Below are 24,144 nucleotides of genomic sequence, written 5' to 3'. Positions count from 1 at the left end.
TTCCCACCATAGAACTCCAAATTACTATAACTGATCACCTCCCACAAAAACGTAAAACAACCTTTGTTTTTACCTTTGGGAGTTCTTCCTTCAGGGACTGCAATACATAATACATTGAACTCTTGCTGTTTTCACGAGGGGTCACACATACAACTGCTTCTCCATGGACAGCAACATCTCCAGGCTTTACTCTGAGTTTAGATATGCAAATAGAGTAGCGCACAGTCTCTGCATTCACCTGTGGCAGAAGTCAGCCAGCAAACATCAGGATATCTCTCTTAACAGATACAAATCTGCCCAAATACATGCAGCAGTCTCTCAACAATATAAAAAAGCAGAACGTGGAAAAATAACAGGGAGTTGTGACTCTTATAAATTGTATGAAATACTATCCTGTGCTGAGGGTAGCGGCCTGCGTGTTGACTAACAGACAGAAATGCCATCCTTGGGTTAAGCAAGGCACCAAGAAATGAATGTATGTTCTCTCATTCCCAAATAAAGGAAAAATTACTCACTTGACAAGGAGAAAAAACCCAACCCCAGATATAATGTAGCCACAGCACATCTTCTGTTCACTTTCTTTTTTTAAACTTCCACTGGTCTGACTTGTGATGTTGAAGAGGCCCTTTGGAACTTACCCAAGGAATATTCTGCCTAAGACCTGAACAACTCACCTCTAACCTCAGTAGTCTAATGCGCTCTAAAGACAACTTCACTAGGATGAAACAATCATCTGGAAGAAACACTTCCTCAATATATTCTGAAATCTTTAAGAGATAAGGATGAAATAGTTAGCATGTGAAAACAGTTTAAATGCCCCATAACAACTGGCTAACTTTTACATTTAAAGTATTAGCAATAATACAATTTTTCCTACCTCCCCTAATAAAGTTTTCTCAATTCTTCCTTTAACCAGACGGGCAAAATCAGGATCATCATCTTTATCCAACTGTGCTGTTATTATAGGGGTGCTACAAAAAGTAAAGATACAAAAAAATAAAACAGTGAGGAAACTGCTCAGCTAGATTACAGATAGCAATTTGAATTCCAGTTTGCCTTATGGAACCTATCTCATCTCTAGAATAGTATTTAAAAAGGTAAGAGACCTTCAGCTTCCTCAGGTACACCCAAGGAAATTACTGTTTATGTACTTCAGGCTGGTAAAAATAAGCAAACACACAAGAGATTGTAACACAGTAACTAGTGACTGTTTTCACGGCAACACCACTCTAGCATTATTTAAGTATGGCTTCATGAATAGGTATGCTTCAACTACTGCTGAACTCCAGAAAGTTTCACAGTATATGAGACATTTATTAGAATACTAAATATAGGTAACCACTTAACCACATTTGATTTTCAGAAAAAATGAAGCTTCTCTCTTCTCTGGCCCCAAGTATCACTTAGTTGGATAGGTATTAGATCTTTTTTATTTGGGTATCCCATGCATCAACATTGTCTAGTCTATTACTGAAAACAGGGAAAGTCTATGATGTATTGCAAATTTACCCATCAAGTCTCACTTAGGCAAAGGAAAAAAAACCCACCAAAAACAACCAAACCAGAACAACGTTAGTACCTAATAGCCTTTGAAGCATTAATGATTTCTTTGATTCTTGGCACACCCAAAGTAATGTTCATTGAAGCAACGCCAGCAAAATGGAAAGTCTTCAGAGTCATCTGTGTGCCAGGCTCACCAATACTCTGTGCACAAAGAGCTCCTACTGCAGAACCAGGCTCCATCTGTGCCCTGATAAAGAAATTCTCTCATAAAATAATACAGAAAGAGACATAGAACTGAATAAAGTATAAATTCCTAAGCAAGCAAAGACAGAAACTATTTTGGTAGATACGTGAGAAGTTCGTTACCTTTTAATTTTTAATAATAAATGAACAGGAAGTAAGTTAAAAGGTCTCTAATACTCAAGATTGATCTCATTCTAGCAAAGAAGATGCCCTGTCCTACAGGCATTCTACAGATTCAGGATAACATCCATAACAATAAACACAACACTTGTCCTCTTCCTCCTCAGCATCAAACCGTAGATTGAGGATTCCCCATTCAGGGAAATCCCATATGCTAACATTTCCAGACCCCCCTCCCTTTATACATTTAAACATAAGAAAGCTTTATTAAATCTTCTTTAAGAACTTATTACACAGATTATTTTTAATCAGAGCAAAATCTAGACATTAATGTCTTTGTTGTCTTCACCTTATTTAAAAGCCCTACGCTGATGACCTACTTTCCCTCGAAGTTACACAAGTAATGGGCTTATTCCCACATTTGCCTCTTTCTAAAATTTACGTACTTTGAGAACTGGTTGTCCTTACAGGACAAAAATAAAAAAGATCAATGAAGACCACACCACACTATGATAAGCAATTTCAAAATGAGACACGAGGGGTGGTTTACATCCCCCCCTACAATTTTGATCAGATCCTGCAAGTTAGCATTCTTAAGCTTGCTCAGACTGCAACGTGGTCTGCCTTTCTAGAGCAAACACAACCTCTGAACTTAAGGCACAACACCACTTCCTCAAACAATCTAATTGCAGCAGCTTCTTGCATATTTCTTGATGAAATCTTACGAAGTAAAATTACTGTCGAATAGTGATTTAGCTTGTAACAGCTAAAGGAATTAATTCTGGGTGACTGTAAAAACAAAATCATTTAAGCAAAGGTTACTGTTCTCACTATTATTTGGACGTCTCCTGACATTCATGTAATATCTGCCTAAAAATTGCTGGAATCTCAGCTGAAAGATTTCTCCTGGTAAAATGACAATAGTCTATAAACCAAAACCGATCTTCATAGCAATCAGATCCTTTCCAAGGGCACCGTCTTTCAGTCAGATCAGCAGAATACAGTATGCCAGAATGTTTAAGAAAGCTCAAGACAAATGTAAGCAAGTAATCCTAACAACTGAAAGCAGGAAACTGCTAATTGCTTTAAACTAGTTCTGTTAAGAATGCAGCACATACATGAATTTTCTAGAAAAAGTATTAGTAAACAATTGATGCAGGTGAGCATGAGGCCACAAAGCAGATGTCACCAATGGCTGCACGCCAATGACCAAATCCAAGGAGTCTAGAGTAAATGAAACAACTCCTAATGGATAAGAAGATGAAAACATCCACAGTATCATTATCTTGTTAGAGACAACAGAACAAACAAAAATCTCCTGCAAGTGCTTAAGAGATTCAAGACCACATTAACACCAGGTGTAACATTAACTCTTTACGGACTGTGTAGATCCAAGAATAACTGTGAAGATTCATGTGGATTTGAAACTGATCTATTCAGACATTATTTTGCATGGACTCTTTGGAGGTTTGGAACAATCTCCTGCAAGAGGGGGAGGAAGGGAACATGCCTGCTGCCAGTGGGTGTAAAAATGTGTAGAGTGTTTAAACAATATCCTCTCTCACTCTGAATCCTAGCACTTTTGGCTTTCACCAGAATCTGCTGTCAAAATACGATCTGTGGATAGAAGTAGTAAGTAGCTATGTAAGAGAACTGTGTTCGCGGGTATGATCACTACTATTTCAGAAGAAAGGTGTCTGAACACAAGCAGATAGCTTTGCATGTTCAAAAAATAAAAAGTTAAGTATAAAGCATCTTTCCTACAATGTAAAAAGAAATCAGAAGTCTTCTAATGAAATAATCTGATTATGACTGTAGACAGAAAGGTAAAAATCTCAAGTGTCAGACCTCGAGAAATGTTGTACAAGACTCAACTCTGCCTTAACAAGCCCACCTGTAGACAGCAATGTTTTGGGGTTTTTTTGGCATTTTACCTTTGTCTTGCAATGTTTATGGCCTTGAGGCCAACTGTTTCATTTTATTCGTATTGCATTCACAACACGACCAACACTCATACAGTAAAAATAGCAAAATACACTCCTACATTGCAAACAAAGCAACAAATGCTAAACTGGGGAGGGCGTGGGATAAACTGAGAAAATAACAGGCTAAACGCTTACCTCATGTATTTGTCCCTACAAGTCTCTAGAAACTTCTCCAGTTGTGTTGGAGTAATCCTATCCAGCTGATATAAAACTCGTGGCTGAGAAGAGAATAAAAGAGTTGGAAAATCAATAGCTTACAAATATTGAAAATAGCTATATAACTACCCCCTTGAAACTATTTACCTCTGTTGTGCCATTGTCATTAATGCCATACTTGTCCCTAGTTTTTTTTATCTTCTCAGAAACACCTTTGATGAATTTTTTAATTTCCTGAAATTACATTAAAAACAACAGTAAGCGAAGACATGGTCTTCATAGTCAAATCTTCAGCAGTAAATTATTTGCTCAGACCTCCAAATGGTATGTTTACAATAATAAATTAACAATGCACAGTATGGAGAGAGGAACATTAAAACTTAAGACACGCACATACACTAGAATTTAGCAAACCAGATTCACTCTTGTGTAACCACAAATTAGTAGCAATACATGAGGAATATGGTCCACGCTGAACAAAAGCATCCTTCCTGAGCACGCATGGAAAACTTAAAGAGATCTAACTGTGGTTGATCCTACCTTCCTACCCACCACTTACTGAAGCTGATTCTACCACCAAAAAAAAATAAACCAACACCAAAACACCCCTCAAAATTCTTATTTTCTGAGTATACTGACACATCTACATTCTCCCTCATTTCTCAGTATTCAAAATAAGTCAAAATGGAAAGACTGTGGCAAGAGAGGAAGTACATGAAGGACACCTGGCTGCACAGATTTCAGAAATTCAAGACGTACTTTATTTGGGAGGAAAAACCACTCAAAATTGATACACACATGTCAGTCTCTACCTAACGTAGTTCAAATAACTCTTGTTATCTTGTGGAGAGGTCTTGCAGATAATTGCATTTCACACGTAGTAGTACATAAACCTTTCACTCTCTCACCAGTTTTACCCAAAAGTATTTCTAGCAGTCTTTACTGGAACATAGACTGAAACAATTACTGTTACAAAACCAGCCAATAATTCTATGAAACATCAGTTGGGCGTTAGATTTTGGATATTGTAATGCACACTACAAGTCAAGAAATACGAGTTCCACAAATAAACTCTTCCGTAAGAGTGGACTCAGTGCAAGTCACTGGATTATCAAAACCAAAATATAAACAAAAGCAAGAGGAAGTCCTTCCCATTTGCCTCAACAATGACTTAAGAAAGCCTCTGTAAAGAAACGAACAGTTTGATTTTTAGAGTCCCTTTAAACCCTTTTCAACCCATTAGTCCTGCCTGACAACCAGGATGACAATAATGTAATATCACTTCTTCTTCACTCAGTACTGGACTCCTTCCAACCACCAACAGTAGCTGGGCACCAAAAATTACTAGTAAATATCTGAGTGACTGCCCTTCCCCTCTCCCCCAACCTAATATATAAATCATTATAAATACACTTCTATTACATCCTAACAGAATCCTTAGATCCTCAAAATAACAACATTGTTACTGATAGTCAAGAAATTTTCAGACAGTAAGTTACTTTCTGCCAATACCAGCACAAAGTTCAACTGAAAGAACCAACAACAGAAATGTGCTGCTGGAATGGATGCTTCAAGTTGTTTCCCCACTTGGATGACAACAGGATGCATTCATACATTTTTGCCCCTTTTGCCCTGTACTAAGTCACAGTAATTCAAGAATGAAATATTTTGCCATTTTAAAGGTTTTTGACCCTGAAATCTTTGCATAAAATCGATTATTTATTTCCTAAAATAAACTGTTAAGCAATAACGTGATATTAGAAAAAATAATATTTTTACTATGGGTGCATTAAAAAGAAGGAATATTGTAGCTCTTGCAGAAGACAATCCAAAACATTTGATCTAGGAAAAAAACCCCACAACCCAACAATCCACCCCACTAAGGAGAGATTTTAGAAGTAATTCTATCACAAAAGATGCTTCTTTTGTGGAGGGGCTGGAAGGGAGGAGTGGAAGGGGAAGAGGCAGGAGGTGTAAGTAACACTGACTTCTTCCTCCAGAACACCGAAGACTAAGTTGTAAATTTTCACCTACTAGAAAACCTGGGGACAGTAATAATAACCACACCCATCACAAACTCCTCAAAACAAGTTGTCATACTGGCTGAGTAACTGGCCGTGTGGTCACATGGAGAAAGTCCACAATAGGGCTGTCTTAAGACTAGTAGAGCAGAGGACTCCAAGTAGCATTATGAGAAACTGCGTAGTAGTATTATGTGAAAATATGTGAAAGTAGTATTATGTGAAAAAGTAGCATTATGAGAAAAGAACAACTTTTCCTCTTGGACAGTCCCTGAGCTCCAAAACGCTTTACAAAAAAAAACAAACCAAAACCTCCCAACATAGCACATCTGTTGTTATTTATAATTCTGAACTGTAAAAATAAGGTACTCAAATGGTACATTATTTCCACACACTAAAGACAAAAAAAGGTGAGAAATAGAAGGTAAATCTCTGAAGACATTTCTCATTGTCAAAAGTTTTCTTCATGCATAACAACTAAAAGAGAAAATTAGCAATTCCTCTCAACTTTCAATTATTTGTTGGCAGTTTATCCAAACTACGGATTAATTTATGCTACAAATAGAATGAAAACGTAGCTCACTTTTTGCTGAGCCTGTCTGTCTCTATGGACTTATCTTAAGTGCAACACTGTCCTCTACGAGCACAGCGATGCAACTGCCAGAGCAAGCTCAAGAAACCATCAGTTCTTTCATATTATCTAAACCTATGAAGTCTTTTAGTCTGGACCTGTTTAACAAAACAGCACCAAACTGACTCAGTAAGCTGAGGCTCCACGTGGGCTTTGTCAGCTCCTACAGAGCCCAAATTTAGTCAGAATAGCAGTGCAGGGTATAAAGCCTAGCCAGCCAGGTGCTTGCATCACGTGTCCCGACACTTAAGCTAGTGGAATCATTTCTATACATGAAACACTGCTGATAGAAGAATCCTCGCAGCTACAAAGCTTGCTGAAACACAGTGATCCAGACAACCCCACAAGATCCACCAATAATCTCCTCGAGTCCAGGCAGACCCATTAGGTCAGTTCTACACGTGCCAGCACCAACTGGCTGTGTGCTGAGCCTTTTCCATGTTTGTACCACACTCCCCAGTACTCTTATTCCATCTACAAAAAAAAACCATAGAGAAATGATTTAACTGATGTTTTTTGTTTTTAAATTGTGAGGTTCTTCTAAATATTTTCCCAATTTCAATAAGAAGGAAATAAAACCTTCCCTTCACCCGTATCTTAATATACTCAAATATATTAAAAGAGTAACACAATTTAAACTGTGCCAGCCAACAGTCTGCTTATTCATTGGTTAAATTCCCACCAGTGACGGCGGAGTGCAGGCAGAGTGAATGTCACCCTGTTTGAAAAAGGCTATTCAGACATACTGGTTTTTGCACAAGAGTGGATAAGCCTGTTATAGGAACCTCCTGGTAAAATAACACCAATAAAAATATCTCAGTTCTGGAAAAGGAAAAGTGGAGGAAGGGGTAGGAAAATGTCAGAAAAGATGCTAATATCCCTAAAGTTTGAAAGAATAAGTTTTCAAAGGCAGTTTCAGGTACTAAAAGACAGCTTCCTCATATCCTCAGATTTCACTATGAGGATTAATTCGTCTCATGGTTTTCACCACTAAAATGGAACTGGGGTAAGTAATTGTGATGAACACCTACATTATTATTTAACAAGCAGTAACTTATATATGCTAATCAGTTACTTTAGCACTATACACACATCTTTAGCTAAAAAGCACTAACATTAATGCTCACACAGTGCACACACATGCTACAATTACCTCATTATATTTTTCATAACCTGTCTCAGTTAATGTCTTCAAGGATGAACAGAAAAAAAAAAAAGGAAAGAAGAAAATGTAACAATATCTAAAACTTAAAAATCTTCAGTTAAACTAATTACCATTAAGGTGATGTAGCCATATCTGTGATTCTGAAATTAACAGCAATTATCTAGATTTTCCTGATAAGATTACAAATATGTACACCTCAAAGACTAGCTTCATCTCCAAACTCTGGTGTTAGTATATTGCATTTTTTTTCCTTCAGAGAAGCAGTTAAGATTCACAGCATATTTCAAGTATGGATATACTTATTTTTTCAACTCTGCTGTAGCAACAGAATTGTGAATCAGGTTTATAAAAAACCGCTTAAAAACAACAATTATTTTTTCATCTTCTGCTCTGAAGCACTTAGATCTATTAAAAAGAAACCCTTCAAAAGCAGGTCACTGCTGATGATGTTCTCATCTCTGCCAGTAATAAGAAGGTGCATCAAGGTAACAGCTTTATGTGTCCACAGGCAGGTTAATTGTACACTTCTTAATCACTGTCTCCTAAAGTAGTCTTTAGGTATAGCTGCTCTCAGAAATACTAAAATTGTTTAATGCTCTTTCAAACAAACCGACTTTTGCAATTCCAAGTGCAAGCGGTCATGTCAACAGCCACTCATCCTTAAAAGACGTGCAAGTACTCCCCAGAATAAGAAAGCCACATCCAGCGAAGCACTTCACGTGACACCAGTTTTTTTGCTGGGTTAGTATCATAAGCAAGCAAAGTTAATAGGTCTACGTGTATAGCTCGTGTTTCTACTACAGGAAAACAAGCAAATTAGTAAAAACAGTTATTCTGAAAGTTGACAATATCAAAACATAAGCATAATAATGGAGTATGAGACTCAGTGGTTTCCTACATAGAGTCAACAAGCATTATTTCTTTTCTGACATCCTAGTGGAAGCTCGTAATTACTGCACCGTCTTGCTAGGCAGAGAAATTCCCACAAGGTATCTCAGATTAATGGCACCTTCTACTCAAAAAATCACTAGATTTTTCTCTCGTTTCTAATGTTCCTGTGGTGAACATGAACAACTACCATAAGAATTAAAATTACTTGTTCCCCCCCCCCCAAACGTACAGAAATGTATTACTGAACTAACTGCCACTAACACATAAAATTCAGCCATTGCTCCTACACATTAATAAGGCTGTTTTATTTAATTTCCTTAATTTACAAGAAAAAGTTAATTGCAGTCTGTTAAGCGAGATAATTACCTGCAAAAAACTGTCTCGACAGCAAAGAAATTCGTTCTTCTTCATAATGGACTCAGATGTTAACACCAATTCATTCTTACTAAGGGCTGGTTCACTTTGGCATGGATATACAGCCTTAAGAAGAAAAAATTACTTCTTCATATAAAACACATGCACAAAAAATTCACTGTAAAGGCACAGAATATAGATACATACAATTGATTTAACAGCATTCTTCAGTTTTGGCTGGTTTTTGTGCGGGGTTTGGGTTTGCTTTTTATTTTTACTATATAATACCAGAGTATCGTGAAGGGAAGGTCCACATATAGTTCTGCTTACTTACGTAAAGCTGAAGGTATACACACACGTTTCTTATTCTGCTGATCTATTACACTCACATTACAGAAGTCTGAACGGTTATTTCAGCAAAAGGCTTTTGTCTTTGGCGGGGAGGGGAACAACCAACCAACAAACCACAAAACCAAAACCAAACAATACCGTCCTTCAAACATCACCATACATCCCGAGTTATTCAATAACCCATCAAGCCTCTGACTTAAGAGGCAGTTCCACACAAAAAACCATGCACATCTTGATATAATAAGGAATTACTTTGTGTAATGTAAGTTCAATCTAGTAATCAACTAAGCCAGGAGTATTTTATCTATTAAGTTGGATATCAGGCCCTTGGGACTAGGTTTAGGCACAAAAGGAAATTCTACTTTTCACAGCTTATACACAGTTTGGTCCTAGTTGCTGTGTTCTACTGTAAAAAAATACAACTCTTAGTACAGACATGCTGAAGGACTGACCATGAACAGGCAAAAAGGCGTTTTAAAAATAAATACTTCAACTGCAACAATTCTTCCTGTCATTTACTACTTCCTCCTACATGCTTAGTACTGTTTTCGTACTTCGGAAGATTTCAGTAACACTTACCCTGATATTGTCTAGAACACGCTTGAATTCTAGTGGTTCATCCTTCCCTTCCATGGCTGCAGGATCCAAGCCATCTCCTCCGTAAATAAACTGTATAATGTCACCAGTAGAACTTCTGACTGTCAAATCATACTGTGAGCAAAGATCTTCAAGTGATTTTACCAGTCGCCTCTAAAGAAAAAGGAAAAAAACCAATATTTTCAAGGAAAATAAATGGGATCTTTTTAAAAGTAGCTATTGCTTGGGATTACAAAAAATACAGAAATTGGACCCTGGAAATACCTGTGACATAGTGATTAGCAGGCATAAAAACCTATTTTAAGTCATACATTATCCCTAGGGCTTCACTGTACATTCCTCAAAACATGAAAGCCAAGAATAACAAAATTTAAAGCAACAACATAATTCTCCACATTTAGAAATTCTGCCACATGGAAGCCTGACGCTAGGCTGCAAGAACCTATTACAGGCTGAGGAATCTGGGCTGGTTTTTTTTGACAGAATATTCATATTCTTCATCAGGCTTATTTCTCAAGTGATACAACACTTTTTGTGTATGGAAGCAAAACCAGTCAACAATTATTTTCACTGACAAAACCCAAAGAGCTCATCTGCCAAAGCCAGAAGGTGCTATTTTTCTACCAGTGTTAGCTACTTCTTTTACATTAATTCTTTGTATTGGGAAATAGCTTTACTACCATTTTCCTTCCTCCGTCTCCCTAGAAGGCAGCATGCTGTGAAGCATTAATGGTTAAAAACATTTGTACTTGAAGGATGGACTTCACTGTTCTATGAAAATAAATTAGCTCCCTGAAGAATATAAATTGGTAATTTTTTGTTACTGAGGAGGATCAAGGTAAGATGAAATAAATGTTGTTTCTTTAAAAAAAAAGAATTACAAAGTCCAAGTATTACAGGTCATTCCTGTAGGGTGAAAATTGATGAGAAAAAATATTCTGCAGCCTGCTTATTATATTTATATATACTTACACACATGCAAACATTATTCTGTTACTTTGGGGAGACAAGTGGTCTAATTAATCACCCACCCCAAAAGAAACTGATTTCAGTCTTTGCAGTTACTTGCATATCTCTGAATGTGTCCCCAGCTCCAAATTATCTTGGCTTTTCTACAGCCCGTTACACTGGGAAAAGTACTATACTTAAACAATTACTTAAATGTTTTCACTGAAGTCTTAAGGCTGCTTGTAATAGCAAGAAGCTTTGTCAAAGGGACATTTATTTTCACAGGAGACGCAGCCCAAGACACCAACAACTTGCAGAACTTTAAGTCTATATGGCCAAGGTGCCTGTTACCTTAAGAGGACAGATACTGAAAGGGAGCTTTAACTGAATTTCTGTCACCCAGACCACCTTTTAAATAACCCAAACCAAGGATCTGTGTTCTCTGTTTCTCAGTGTTGAAACACCATCTCTGAAAAAGCACTTGCAACTCAAATCTGTGTTACAACATATGGACAAAACTTCCTAAAACCCATGGGATGGATGGAACACATGCTACATAGAAAGCAGTTCTCAATAATTCCATAGAACAAGGGCTTTTATCACCCTTACTCAAGAGGGAACACCTTAATGCAAGCATGCTACTGTACCATTGCCTGAGGTCTGCTTTAGAAACCAATATTTCACAGCATAAATTACTCTGTTACACTAAAAACAAACATACACACACACATAATGTATGCACTTCTCCCCCACCCCTCACCTCAAAATGTACATTTGAAACACCTTCTTTTGCAAGACTGATAAAAACCCCACTCCACTGACAGTTACCTGCATATATCCAGTTTCGGCTGTTTTCACAGCTGTGTCAACCAGACCTTCCCGACCAGCCATTGTATGAAAAAAAAATTCAGTGGGAGTCAACCCAGAGTAGAAGCTATTAGCAACAAAGCCTTTTGCTGCTGGGAGCTACGAAGAAGAGTGGGAAAACAATGGTTAAAATGCAATATACATTCTATATGCATGTTACAGAGAAACACATTGTATGTCATCTAAATTCTTTCAGATAGTTAGCCAATCCATACACAAACACGGAGCAATCATCTCAGCTGCAATTAGCTTTGAAGTTCAACGTTTGCATTACAGATCTGAATAAATGCTTCAAAACCCTGGCCTAGTTCTTGCAAACTAATCTAATAGACTTTCTTCCTCCTCCTCCTCCAAGCCTTGTCATGCTTCTAGCCATTCCTTGCAAACACTACACCATCTTCTAACACTTCAGCCTCCCTTAACATTGCAAAAATTTAAAAGGCGATAAGAACATTCATTTTGCAGTAGTATAGCAAAGGTATCTGCAGCGCCGAAGACTAAGGAATACAGTAAAAATACAACTGGAGATACATACATAACTGCTTTTTTCAAATGCTCTCACCCCTGAGAAGAGTTCTTGCCCATGAACTTTATGCAGGCCTCCCTTCAATTCAAGTAACAACAAACTGCCTCCACAACCCCACAGAACTATGTATAGGCTACAAAGAGGTTCACCTTAGAAGATCACTTTTTGTTAACAGGTAGGGCTTTCTAAATCAGTTAAAAAGCTAGAGTTAAAATGTAACTTTCACCTTCTCATTTAATCCACGAAGGATTTTTAATTCTTTAATTTATTCAGAAAAGAAATAAAACAATTACGTTACAGAACTCAGAAAAAGAAATTTGGATGTTTAATGAGACATGCAAGTGCCATGTCTGCCACCTGACACTTATCTGACTAACACACTAACAAGATTGATGGCTGATACCTAGAAGGTTCTGTACTGATCATGAGATTTCAGAGAGCAGTTTTTTCAAAAAAAGAAAAAAAAAAAAAAGAATCTCACTGAATTGTATTAACAAGTGCATGAGACTCCTATTGCCTAACGTAGAACAGAACTCAAAGATGGAACAGTCAGAGTAGCCCATGGTACCTATCCTAGTGGGAAGAAAAAACAAGAAGACAATAAAAAAAAAAAAAAAAAAAGACTCCAGAAGAGTTTCTCTGGCATATTTCACCTGTCTGAAGATATCAACACACACCCAGCAGTTGTCCTAAAATGTCTTAGTGCAGTGAAACATAAGCCAACAGAGATACTTCAACAAATGATTTTTAGAACTCTCAAGAGAACTAAAAATATATTGTCATACTTCAATTTTACTAAATTAGAAAGGTCTAAGCAAGGCTCCTCTGTAAAAATGCAAATTAACTAGACATCCTATAGCAATTCACACTACTGTTAACTACCAAAGCACATTCAAAATATTTCACATTCACCATATGTGATCCTTTTGCTTCACCATGTCACATGAAAACATCCTATCATCTGTCCTTCTTAAAATGGTTTAAGGCAACTTCTTTCACTTTTCTTTACAGTGTGCTGCAAACATACAGAATTACCTTAGAATGCTTCTCAAAGTGAGGCAAGGACCTGTTCTCAAATCCATCAGGAACTCGGGACCCACTGATAGCTTGCTGACCTACACAAGCAATCATCTGGGAAATATTAATGAAGGAGCCTGAAAAGAAAGAAAAAAAATCTCACTCACAAATGAAGAATATCACTGCTCCTCTAATGAGCTATCTTTACTTTAACGAAGATTATTTAGCTTCACAATTCATCAAAAATGCGCTTAGAATTGCAACAGTTAACAAAGCTTTTCCATTACTTGTCCTGTTCATTTCAGCATTTATGCAGAGACTGACAACTAAGTTAGCCAACGATACTGCTAACAACTCCTAACACTTTTTTCTTCCTGTCATAGAGAGTCACACCACCACTATTTGCCTACAGTCCTTGTATTATCCTGTTGTGTATTATGGATTGTTTTTTATACAACCCATAATCCTAACCTACCTATTTTGCTTCACAATTTCTTCAATAAACATATTCTAACAATATTTTTGATGAAGGGCTCAGTGTCTACAAAGATTCCTAGAACACATTAAGTCCTAAAGAATTAAGTCACTAACTCAGAAGTTTTATTTGCTGAACATCCTTGCAAACAATGGCCCCCCTCCCTTAAATTACACACTTAATATCCTTCTTCTTAGATTCCAGTATTTTTTCAGAAATAGAAAATGTTACCTTGAGGGCTTTCCACAGTTTATTAGAGACAAATAAACAAAGGCAAACGGTGATTTCTTCCAATTCTCACAGAAAACAATGGAAACCTCAGATAGTAATTTGAGTACAAAACAAGCATTTACTACACAGGTGGTCCTTCAGAAACAAAGCAGTGAAGATGGCTGAGGGTGCAAGCAAGGACAGGTAGCCTAGGAGGAACAGGGCGAAATTGTCTGAGCAGCCAGGTGTGAGGTTAGGAAAGCTACAGCCCTGACAGAATTAGATCTGGCCACAGACGTCAAGGACAACAAGATCAGCTTCTATAGGTACATCGGTGATAAAAGGAAGACTAGGGAGAACGTGGGTACTCTCCAGAAGGAAATGGGAGACCTTCTTCCCCGGGACACGGAGAAGGATGACCTTGTTTGCCTCAGTCTTCACTGGCAGCTGCTCCAGCCACCCTGCCCGAGCTGCAGAAGGCAAAGGCAGGACTAAGAGAATGAAGAACCATCCACTGTAGGAGATCAGGCTCAAGACCATCTGAAAAACCTGAAGGTGTACAAGTCCACGGGACCTGATGAGATGCGTCTGCATGTCCTGAGGCAACTGGCAGATGAAGTGGCCGAACCACTCTCCATCATCTTTGAGAAGTCATGGCAGTCTGGTGGAGCCACCACTGACTGGAAAAGGGAAAATGTAACCCCTGTTTTTAATAAGGGAAATAAGGAAGACTCAGGGAACAACAGGCTGGTCAGTCTCACCTCTGTGCCTGGCACGATCATGGAGCAGATCCTCCTGGAAACTATGCTGAGGCACATGGAAAATAAGACTGTGACTGATGACAGCCAACACAGCTTCACCAAGAGCAAATTGTGCCTGGTGGCCTTCTGTGACGGGGTTACAGCACTGGCGGACAAGGGAAAAGCAACTCGTGTCATCTACCTGGACTTGTGCAAAACTTTTGACATTGTCCTGTTTGACATCCTTGTCTCTAAACTGGAGAGACCTGGATATGATATGTGGACCACTTGGTGGATAGAGAATTGGGCTGGATGGTTGCACCCAGAGTTGCGGTCAATGGCTCGACGTGCATGGGGAGACCAGTGTGGTGACGAGTGGTGCTCCTCAGGGGTCAGCACTGGCACCAGAACTGTCTTTGTGGGTGACATGGATGGTGGGATGTTTGTCCACAACAAGTGGGCAAGTTTACTGACAATACCCAGCTGTGTGGTGCTGCTGACAAGCTGGAGAGAAGGGACACTCTCCAGGGCGACCTTGACAGGCTTGAGAGGTGGGCCCTAACAAATCTCACGAAATTCAACAAAGCTAAGTGCAAGGTGCTGCACCTAGACTGGGCAATCTCAAGCACAAATACAGGCTGGGCAGAGAATGGGTGGACAAAAGCCCTGAGAAGGACTTGGGGGTGTTGGTGGACGAGAAGCTCAATATGACCCAGTAACGTGCGCTTGCAGCCCAGAAAGCCAACTGTACCCCAGGCTGCATCAAAAAATGTGGCCAGCAGGTTAAGGGAGATTATTCTCCCCCTCTACCCCACTCACGTGTGATCCCACTTGGAATGCTGCATCTAGCTCTGGGGCCCCCAACTTAAAAAGGACATGAAACTGTTGGAGCGAGCCCAGAGGAGGGACACCAAGATGACCTGGGGGCTGGAGCCCCTCTCCTGTGAAGGCAGGCTGAGAGAGTTGGGGCGGTTCAGCCCGGAGAAGAGAAGGCTCTGGAGAGACCCCAGAGCAGCCTTCCCGTACCTGGCGGGGGGCTACCAGAAAGCCGGAGAGGGACTTTTTCCAAGGGCAGGTAGCGATGGGACAAGGGGAAATGGACAAGGGGGAACAGCTCTAAACTGGAAGAGGGTATGCTGAGATGAGAGATAAGGCAGAAATTGTTCCCCGTGAGGGCGGCGAGGCGCTGGCCCAGGCTGCCCAGAGCAGCTGGGGGTGCCCCATCCCTGGCAGTGCTCAAGGCCAGGCTGGACGGGGCTTTGGGCAACCTGGGCTGGTGGAGGGTGTCCCTGCCCGTGGCAGGGGGCTGGAACTAGATGGTCTTTAAGATCCCTTGCAACCCGAACTATTCTATGATTCTCTGAAATATGAGTTCCAATCCCTTATGTAATTTCCACTTGATTTTTCTATGTGATAGAGATACTGAAGTCAGAAATGCAACTGAACCCTTTCTATTGATGAGTTAATTCATGTATTAAGAACATCTTAAGGATGCTTTTCAACTTGTACTAAAACTTTAAAGATACAAAAACTAGCACATCAGCATGATTTTAATTAACTATACCCAAACTGTACTTACTGAGAAGCGTCACTTCAAATCTATATGACATGAAAGTAACACTTGCACAACTGACTGCGTAAAACAAGCTATAAAGACAACAGAAGTAATTTTGAGAACAGTGATGGAGCACGCAATCTACTTACAAAGTTTAGCTATACGTACCTTTAGAACCACAGAGAGCCATGATAAGGGGACTGTTGCTCTTGTCCAGTTCTCTGAGACAGGCACTGCCAGCATGATCTCTGATAACAGAGAGTTCTTTAAGGATTAAGGCCTGAAAACCAAATTTCAGAATTCAGCATTTGTTAAAAGATACCATATGCTAACAGTACTCTACCACTTGCCAGCAACACCTTCAATAGTCAAAGGAAATTCTAAATACAAGAGAGAAAGAAACCTAGACATTGCTTTGAGGAAAACAAGTTTAACTTCTAACTTGTATAACTTTCCAGTTTGCTGCACAAAAAGTCTTTGCTGGGATAAGACAGGTAGCCAGGAACATGCCAACCTCTTTTGTCAGCAGCACCAATTTAAGCTAAACTGAGCACTGAACTAAGCTTTAAATCTCATTGCACTATGTGAAAAATTACCACAAAGGAGGAAAAAAATAAAAAAAGATATAAAAAAAAATATTTTGGACTGCTGTCAGAGAGTACAAAGATGATATCTCCAATTGTTAAAAAAGTAACAACAGCATCAAAAAAACCACTTTATGACATACACAGGTGTCTGAAAAGAGGAAGAGTGGGAAAGACTGCAAGGCTCCTCCTTCAGCCAAACTGCCACTTCAAACTGGAAAACTGACAGTACTTCATCATAGGGTAAGGTTTTTCTGGTTGGTTGTTGTTGCTTTGGTTTCTTTCTTTTTTTTTTTCTTTCTACTTTTTTTAAAGGTAAAAACTTGTCATTGACTAGCCAAGACAACAGATGTATAGAACCACTGAATACAATGAAAACTGTGTTTTTCACCTGACTTCATTAAGTCGCCATTCATAAGCTTTTGGGCAACATTCACTGCTCCTCATCAAAACTTCTACAGAAGAAAAAAACCAGCATAACCACTTAACTTTTGCCCCAGTAAGGGTCAAGAAAACACTTGCATATAAACACATCTATAACTAAAGGAACGTTTTGCTTCTTGGATTAAGTTCTTTATCATTACTGTTCTTTACTAACTTAGCAAATACTGAAAAATGTAATTAACCCTGTTCCAATTACCTACGTAATTGTATTCTCTTGTATGCCGCCCCAATACATCCAGCCTGGAGGGAGGGAGGATCTTAGTTGTTTAGTATTTATCTAACATTTTTAGATGCATACAAGCATCTAAATGTTAAGCCTAAACAGATTCAGCTAAAGTTGCATACATACCTAGGGACCCTATTTGCTCCTATCTATAGGTTTCAGAAGAGAGCTTCGAACTTCACAATTTACATGAATATAGTTGCTAAGTCTCTAAATATACAGTGATTTAAATTAGAAATTTTACCTCTAGCGTCTCCTCTGCAGTACAACCAGGCTGCTGCTGTAGCTTGCCAGTGTTCAGAGCTTCAATATACTCATCACATTTCTTATAGCCAGCATTCAGGAGCTCATACTTCGCTTTTAGCAGGCCTTGCCCAGGGGTTACATCACCAATTCCAATTGAAAAGCCACGATTAGCTATTATTAAAAATAATAATAATAATTAAATACATTATATCGGTAGCTCAATCTCATACAGAGTAAACAAATTAAAACCTAGAAATATTACTATCAGGAACTTCTATTTTTTCCTCCCACCATATGACCATCATAAGCACAATCAGGTGTTTCGTTGTTTCTGCCAGCTTCACAGCTAGCTTATTTTATTTTTTTTAAACACAGTATATTATATTTGAAGCAAAAATCTTGCTTGATTGCTCTGTATTTCTGCTTTAAGATACTATTTTACAAGGAAATGTACTTACAAAGATAGACGGGAGCAAGTCTGGCTAGTCGTGACATGGCATCTGCAGCTTCTACCTGTCCCCAGTCTCTCAGCAAGATGTAGAATATATTGTTCTTGGATCCTGAACCTAAGGTTCCTTTGTCCATACTGCCGCTCATTAACTCACTGTTTTGAATTGTGACATCTAGAAACAAAAAGGCAAAAAGAAATCATCCATTTTTGAAAACATTAGGTAAATTCTAGTAATCGGTTGTGGAGTAGGTTTTTAAATAAAAGCTCTGTTCATTAAAAGAACAAACCCCAAAGACATACCTTTAATGTCTCTGGAGATGTGCATGAGTAAGTATTTTAGGGGAACGGCCTATGACCCAGCCTTATCAACTGAAGTTAAATTTTATTTCCCTTCTTAGAAAGGCAACTGTAGCCTATTTAAGACTTGTGAGAAACACTGTGAAGAATCCTTTTTGTAAAAAAAATAATCAAAAATTGTTTCCTGAACTAGAACAAAGCCTTCAATCTCATCTGTCCAGAAATGAAGCCCTCAATCATGCATAATAAACCAATAGTATTTGTTTATTTACTTAAAGTAGAGCAACAGAATTGCAGAAGTGAAGTTACAGTTCTGTTACTCAAAGATTCTGATATTCAGTTCAACTGAATCACCTCTGGAGGCACAGCCCAAATTTAAAAGACACACTTGGACTCTGATGTCTCTTTAATTACAAGAATATCATAACGACATCCGTCTTGCCTGTAGGCCTGTACCCACTGCCTCTTTTGAATTATTTACTTTTGCTTCGTCAGGAACCTTCCACTTCAGGCACTGAATCTTCTTTCTAAGCTTCAGCCTTTAGCCAATTAAAAATAATCTTCTGTACCTGTACTTTAGACAAATTTTCTATGATAACAGTACAATATATGCTCATCCTCATTATGTACCTTTCAAAGAACTGGTGTCTGTAGATGGATCCAATTTATATCATTTTATGCGGAATGCTGTAGACGTTTGCACACTGTACTCTATGCTCAATATCTTCAATGTGAATCTAGGTAATCATCTTGAACCAGAAGTCATTGCTCTATTGCTTATTATATATAATAAAAATGTGATACAAGGATTTATTGAGATTTTGGAGAATTTGCAGAGAACTTTCTGAAGAAAACTAGCGTTGCTTCAGAAATTAACTTTCTTCAAAGAACTGAACAGAGCCACCAACGAAATCCAAAAGTTTTCTGCATCATCTGCTACTGTCAAACTCAGAAAATGGAAGTTCTTCCCGTACTTCCTAACATGAAAATACTGTGGAGCAAAGACGCTCTGTGTTCACATGAGTGTGAACAGGATTATTGTTACCTTCCACCCCACATTCTTTAAGAGGTTGAAAAAACATGCCACCATGTTTATAACCAACCCCACAACTATGAAGTGGTCCTATCTTCTAAAGAATCGCTCAGAGTCTGGTGCAGAGTGGATTCGAGTCCTAATTGGTAAAATCTTTCTGACATCAACATTGCATGACAGATACACTGTAAACCAATGGTCCCTCCCCAAGTTCCTTAACTCACACTTCCGAGCAGCAAGGCACCAAGCTAATCTTGCCTGCTCAAGTTCTTTTCCACCTGTTACCACATGAATGACAAACGAATAATAAGCAAAGCCTTGCTTGTCTCCTACAGCTTCTTCAACTCTCATGCTCTGCATTCCATCTGCCACTCTGACTTCCCTAACTGGAAGGATACAGACGGTTTGCTATCCTAGGGATATCTACCCACCTTACATACCCTAAACTCCTTTCACTGTTTTGACTTCTAATCCCTGTATTACTAAACCCATTTAGGATATTAAATTTTTCCATTTGCCCTCTGCACAACCACTTCCTAAGCTGCTTTGCTTTTATCTTTCTCTTACGTACAAATATTACGTTACTATCACGACAAGCCTAGCATCATACAAAAGATTTTATTACAAGAAAACACCCAAGTCTTTTCTTTGGTGTTCAACATGACTTCAGCTTTTGAGGAAAAACTGCATAGTTTTATTTCTTACTTCAAGGATATTTATGTGAAGTACTGCTTTAACTCCCACAGTCAGCTCAACAGCAACAAACTCAACAAAACAATAGGTACAATTTCTTGGAAAACACAGCCTTAGAAGCGTCACTCACAAGAATCATTGTAACACAGGTCTTCCCCTTTGCCGCAATACTGCTTGCCCTTGGTTCGTAGATTGGCTTTTACAGGACAATCATCACTGGGTTTGAGAATGAGGCTGAAAACCTGTTTTCCTGTCCAGAGTGTTACAGGCTTGGAGAAACAAAAAGACAAGAATTAGGATTAAAGAATTTATATTACAACTACAGTAAAACAACAAGCAAGAATTTAATCGTCAAATGGTTTTCTATACAGAACCTTTCTATGCTGAACTATACTTGCAGAAGTGCACAGTAGCATTCCTTTGAGGGGGGAAGTATTATGCACTTTATTATAGATACAGAAACAGTGACTGCTGAATGGTTATCCTTTATATAAGGGCATCTGCATTCATTTAGAGAAACATGCTCTATTGCTCCCTCTTACTGTCATGTTTCCCTTCCTGATTAGAAAACTAAAGAAACAAAAAAGATGCTGCTACTACCATTTCACTTCTCAAAGAGGTTAAACACTCACAATTCCTTCTTTATGTAGTGTCTTTGGTACAAATTTTTCAGTTAAAAAACCCCACACAATTATGTATTCCCTTCAGCTGTAGTTAAACATAAGTAACTCTCACAGCTAGCACTAAAATTATTCATTTGGAGTGACCAAAGCAGTCGAAGAATCCCTGCTCCTGGCTATTAGCAAATGTTCATATAAATTTATAAAATTCACATTAGATACTGCCCATAATTGCTCTGACCTTGCTTTAAACCAGTATTATTCACTGGCATTTCAATTTCACTTTCTGAATTTCCCTAATATTACACTTATTGTGAAATTCAAGGGTATAAAAAAATCCCCAAATGTATACACTAGTACTTAGTATTTAACAAACCTGAAAAAGTACCCAACTATCTCAAAACAATACTGTTTGCCTCAAATACAAAATTAATCAAATACAGACACCCTTAAATGTATGCGAATGAGGGCTTATATATGACATCATAGCTCTCTCCAAAGTTTGTGACAAATACACAAATACTCTGCTCTCCATAATAAATATTTTCCATACGTGAACCAATAAAAACCCCAACCAACTAACCTAATCACATGGCACTATCTTCTTTTATCTTAAACACAGATTAACAACTAAAGCATACTATTTCCCAGGTTTAATACCTCCTAGATTTGGGATACTGAAACACAGAACTGTTGAGCATTTCAGGACATTACTTGACGACACTCAAGGAGTAACTGTCCACTTAGCTGTGTATTAGCCTGTACAGCCAGTAACAGTGAGGTTACTAAGAATGATGGATCTTCTACTGACCACAAACAGCCAAGTGGTCTGTCTCAGGGTAGCAGGAGAGCAGGCAAAGCTGTGTTTGAATTCTTAAGGAACCCTGCATCCCCACTGTACCATGCAAAGTTGACTGTTCAGGATCAGGAACCATGCAACAACTTCTGCATAGCTTTGACCCTGAATTCTGATCCTTGCACTTACAAATACTAAATTTCATACAAAACTGATGTCAGAGAAAACAAGAACTGTCTCTGCTGCGAACATTACCACGTGTCAAAACCAAACAACAGAAGGCAGCTTAGTAACATTTTAAAAAATAGTTTGACACACCCTCAAAATTGCTGGAGGTGGGAGACGAACTTTAATCTTCTCATCCTTTCCAACCAGGATAGAAGCAATAATTTGACAGGCTTTGGCTCGATCAAAAAAGGTATCTTTTAATGTAAGAAGATAGGCACCTAGAACGTAAAACATTATTAATGTGACAGACTAAAATGAGATTAAATTTAAAAGCTATTGCATATTCAGTATCAATGATTTCATTCTAATGCTAGTTACATACTTACTATGCAAAATGACAATAGTTTAGACTGCTTTAGTTGTAAATCCTTTCCAGAGTTATTTCTTTCATTGCTACACACTCAAATTTCTAAAAATTTGAACCAGTGCATTTCTATAATCTGTTCTCTCTCTCTAACTCTGTTCCATAGGTAAAAATAAGGCCTTGGCATTAAATTTTGTACACTTTCTTTTGTATAATTCATCAGATGTTTCCCGAAGAGTTAAGGAAACTTGAAGGTACTTACTGCAGGTTGAAACTAATTTTTGACTGATGAATTCAACTCCTCTACCATAATTATAAGCAGTTTATATTGTCTACCTAGTGCATACAAAGACCTCAACCATTCATTTCCTCTGTCAGAGAAACAGTGCAAAACATACGCAAAGGTAATAAATAATTGCAGTCAGAAAGGCAGACAGTATCAGAAGATTCTGAGGATATCATAATATTTCAGACTAACAACAGCCTTCATTTCATAATACCACTGACTTGTGAAAGGAGCATTTTTTTAATTAATACAGAAAAATTCTCAAAAGAGGGTAGTGATCCTGATGGAACAACTGTTAAATCACACAGCTTTAAAACTGGCTTATATACACACCTGTGAGGAAATCCTGAATAGCAGCGATAAGAGGTTCTCCATTTCTTGGTGTTACCAAATTTGCTTTAGTCTATATGATATAAGAAACAAGACAGAATGAAAAAAAAGACACATTTGAAGACACCGTCATTTGTCATTCAGAAGGAAACAGCATTTAAGACAGTTATTTCAGCAAAAATTGGCAAAGTTTATTCTAAATCAAAGTACCGCTTTCTTCAAAGACAGAAAAAATAAACTAGAAGTTTCATTGTGCTACAGTCCATTGACAGTTAAGGAACAATTTGAGAACAGTTGCTGGAAATTACATATTCTGTTTCCAAAGCAGAAGTTGCAATCAAATTGATGTGTTTGGTAGGTTACTGTTCAAACAGGACAGGGAAGGGAAAACTAGCTTTGGGAACCTAAGAAGGGACAAAAGAGGTTATGCTTGCTACAGGGAGATACCGAAATATTTCAAGTTCTGTGGCCCCTACTGATACACAATAATCAAACTAGCCACTTGCACTGGCCCCATTTTCTTACATCTTACTCAGACTACTTCTCCAGTTAGCCGCCCCCACCTATGCAGCACAGTTTTGCCTGAACCATGGGGAGAGGGCAGTTCTTAAGCTTGCTAATCAGTTCAGCAAGCCAAGACATTCTGCAGCCAACAGTTGCGTGGCACGTCTGAAATAGCAGCAGCATGTAGTCACCCTCAAGGAGCAGTTACTGCAAAATCCTCAGACTGACACTATTCACTACTTTCACACCACAGATCACTGCCTGCAACCATCGGATCCTTCTTTATCTATGCTCTTTCTCCCTTTTTTCCCTTCCCCAAGAGCCCGCTGTCTCCTGCCTTCTCTAGTAAACTGGTACTCTTAGTAAACTAGTAAACTTGTACTCCAGTACAAGCACACTATTGCTGCCTCATTTCCAGTCAGTCTCACTGTCTGCCATTGCTGGGCTGTCAGACCACAATGCTAAGTACCTATCCAAAACCAGGACACTGGCGAAAGAGCCACCCTATTTTGGTAGCAATCACTAAGGACAGTCAGGCAGAAAAAGACTACTGACACCTACTTAAAACCACTGAATTTTCCACGGGTGCTAAACATAAGTCTACTGGACTGCCACTGCGTAACAGTCCTAACTAGTCTTCAGGCAGCTTCACAGTCACACAATATCCACATCCAGGAATCTTGATAATATTCCAGATTTCACACGCATGTTAAGAAATACAGAGCTCAGCCCACCTGTCACTAGCAAAAT

The 24,144-nt window shown here is 38.5% G+C and overlaps 1 protein-coding gene across 3 annotated transcripts in view; it reads right to left on the bottom strand.

The window, feature by feature from the left end:
- POLR3A (RNA polymerase III subunit A) overlaps positions 1 to 24,144 on the bottom strand; it is a 41,090-nt gene that overhangs the window by 8,592 nt on the left and 8,354 nt on the right. For all 3 annotated transcript variants that reach the window (XR_008823800.1, XM_056350849.1, XM_056350850.1), the window contains 16 exons: positions 22,894 to 22,963; positions 22,061 to 22,188; positions 20,457 to 20,595; positions 18,311 to 18,475; positions 17,851 to 18,023; positions 16,524 to 16,635; positions 13,394 to 13,512; positions 11,794 to 11,931; positions 10,000 to 10,170; positions 9,082 to 9,195; positions 4,155 to 4,241; positions 3,987 to 4,069; positions 1,580 to 1,750; positions 878 to 971; positions 675 to 767; positions 74 to 238 (listed from right to left, as the gene is read on the bottom strand). Coding sequence is in view for 2 of the 3 variants with exons in the window: in XM_056350849.1 (XP_056206824.1) it covers positions 74 to 238; positions 675 to 767; positions 878 to 971; positions 1,580 to 1,750; positions 3,987 to 4,069; positions 4,155 to 4,241; positions 9,082 to 9,195; positions 10,000 to 10,170; positions 11,794 to 11,931; positions 13,394 to 13,512; positions 16,524 to 16,635; positions 17,851 to 18,023; positions 18,311 to 18,475; positions 20,457 to 20,595; positions 22,061 to 22,188; positions 22,894 to 22,963 (2,022 nt within the window). In the remaining variant the exon portion in view is untranslated. The remainder of the gene's footprint in view (positions 1 to 73; positions 239 to 674; positions 768 to 877; positions 972 to 1,579; positions 1,751 to 3,986; positions 4,070 to 4,154; positions 4,242 to 9,081; positions 9,196 to 9,999; positions 10,171 to 11,793; positions 11,932 to 13,393; positions 13,513 to 16,523; positions 16,636 to 17,850; positions 18,024 to 18,310; positions 18,476 to 20,456; positions 20,596 to 22,060; positions 22,189 to 22,893; positions 22,964 to 24,144) is intronic.

This window comes from Falco biarmicus, chromosome 9 (genome assembly GCF_023638135.1).
Source record: "Falco biarmicus isolate bFalBia1 chromosome 9, bFalBia1.pri, whole genome shotgun sequence".
Taxonomy (NCBI): Eukaryota; Metazoa; Chordata; class Aves; order Falconiformes; family Falconidae; genus Falco; species Falco biarmicus.
The sequence above is the reverse complement of the archived record's forward strand: the minus strand, read 5'-3'. Positions and strand labels throughout refer to the sequence as shown.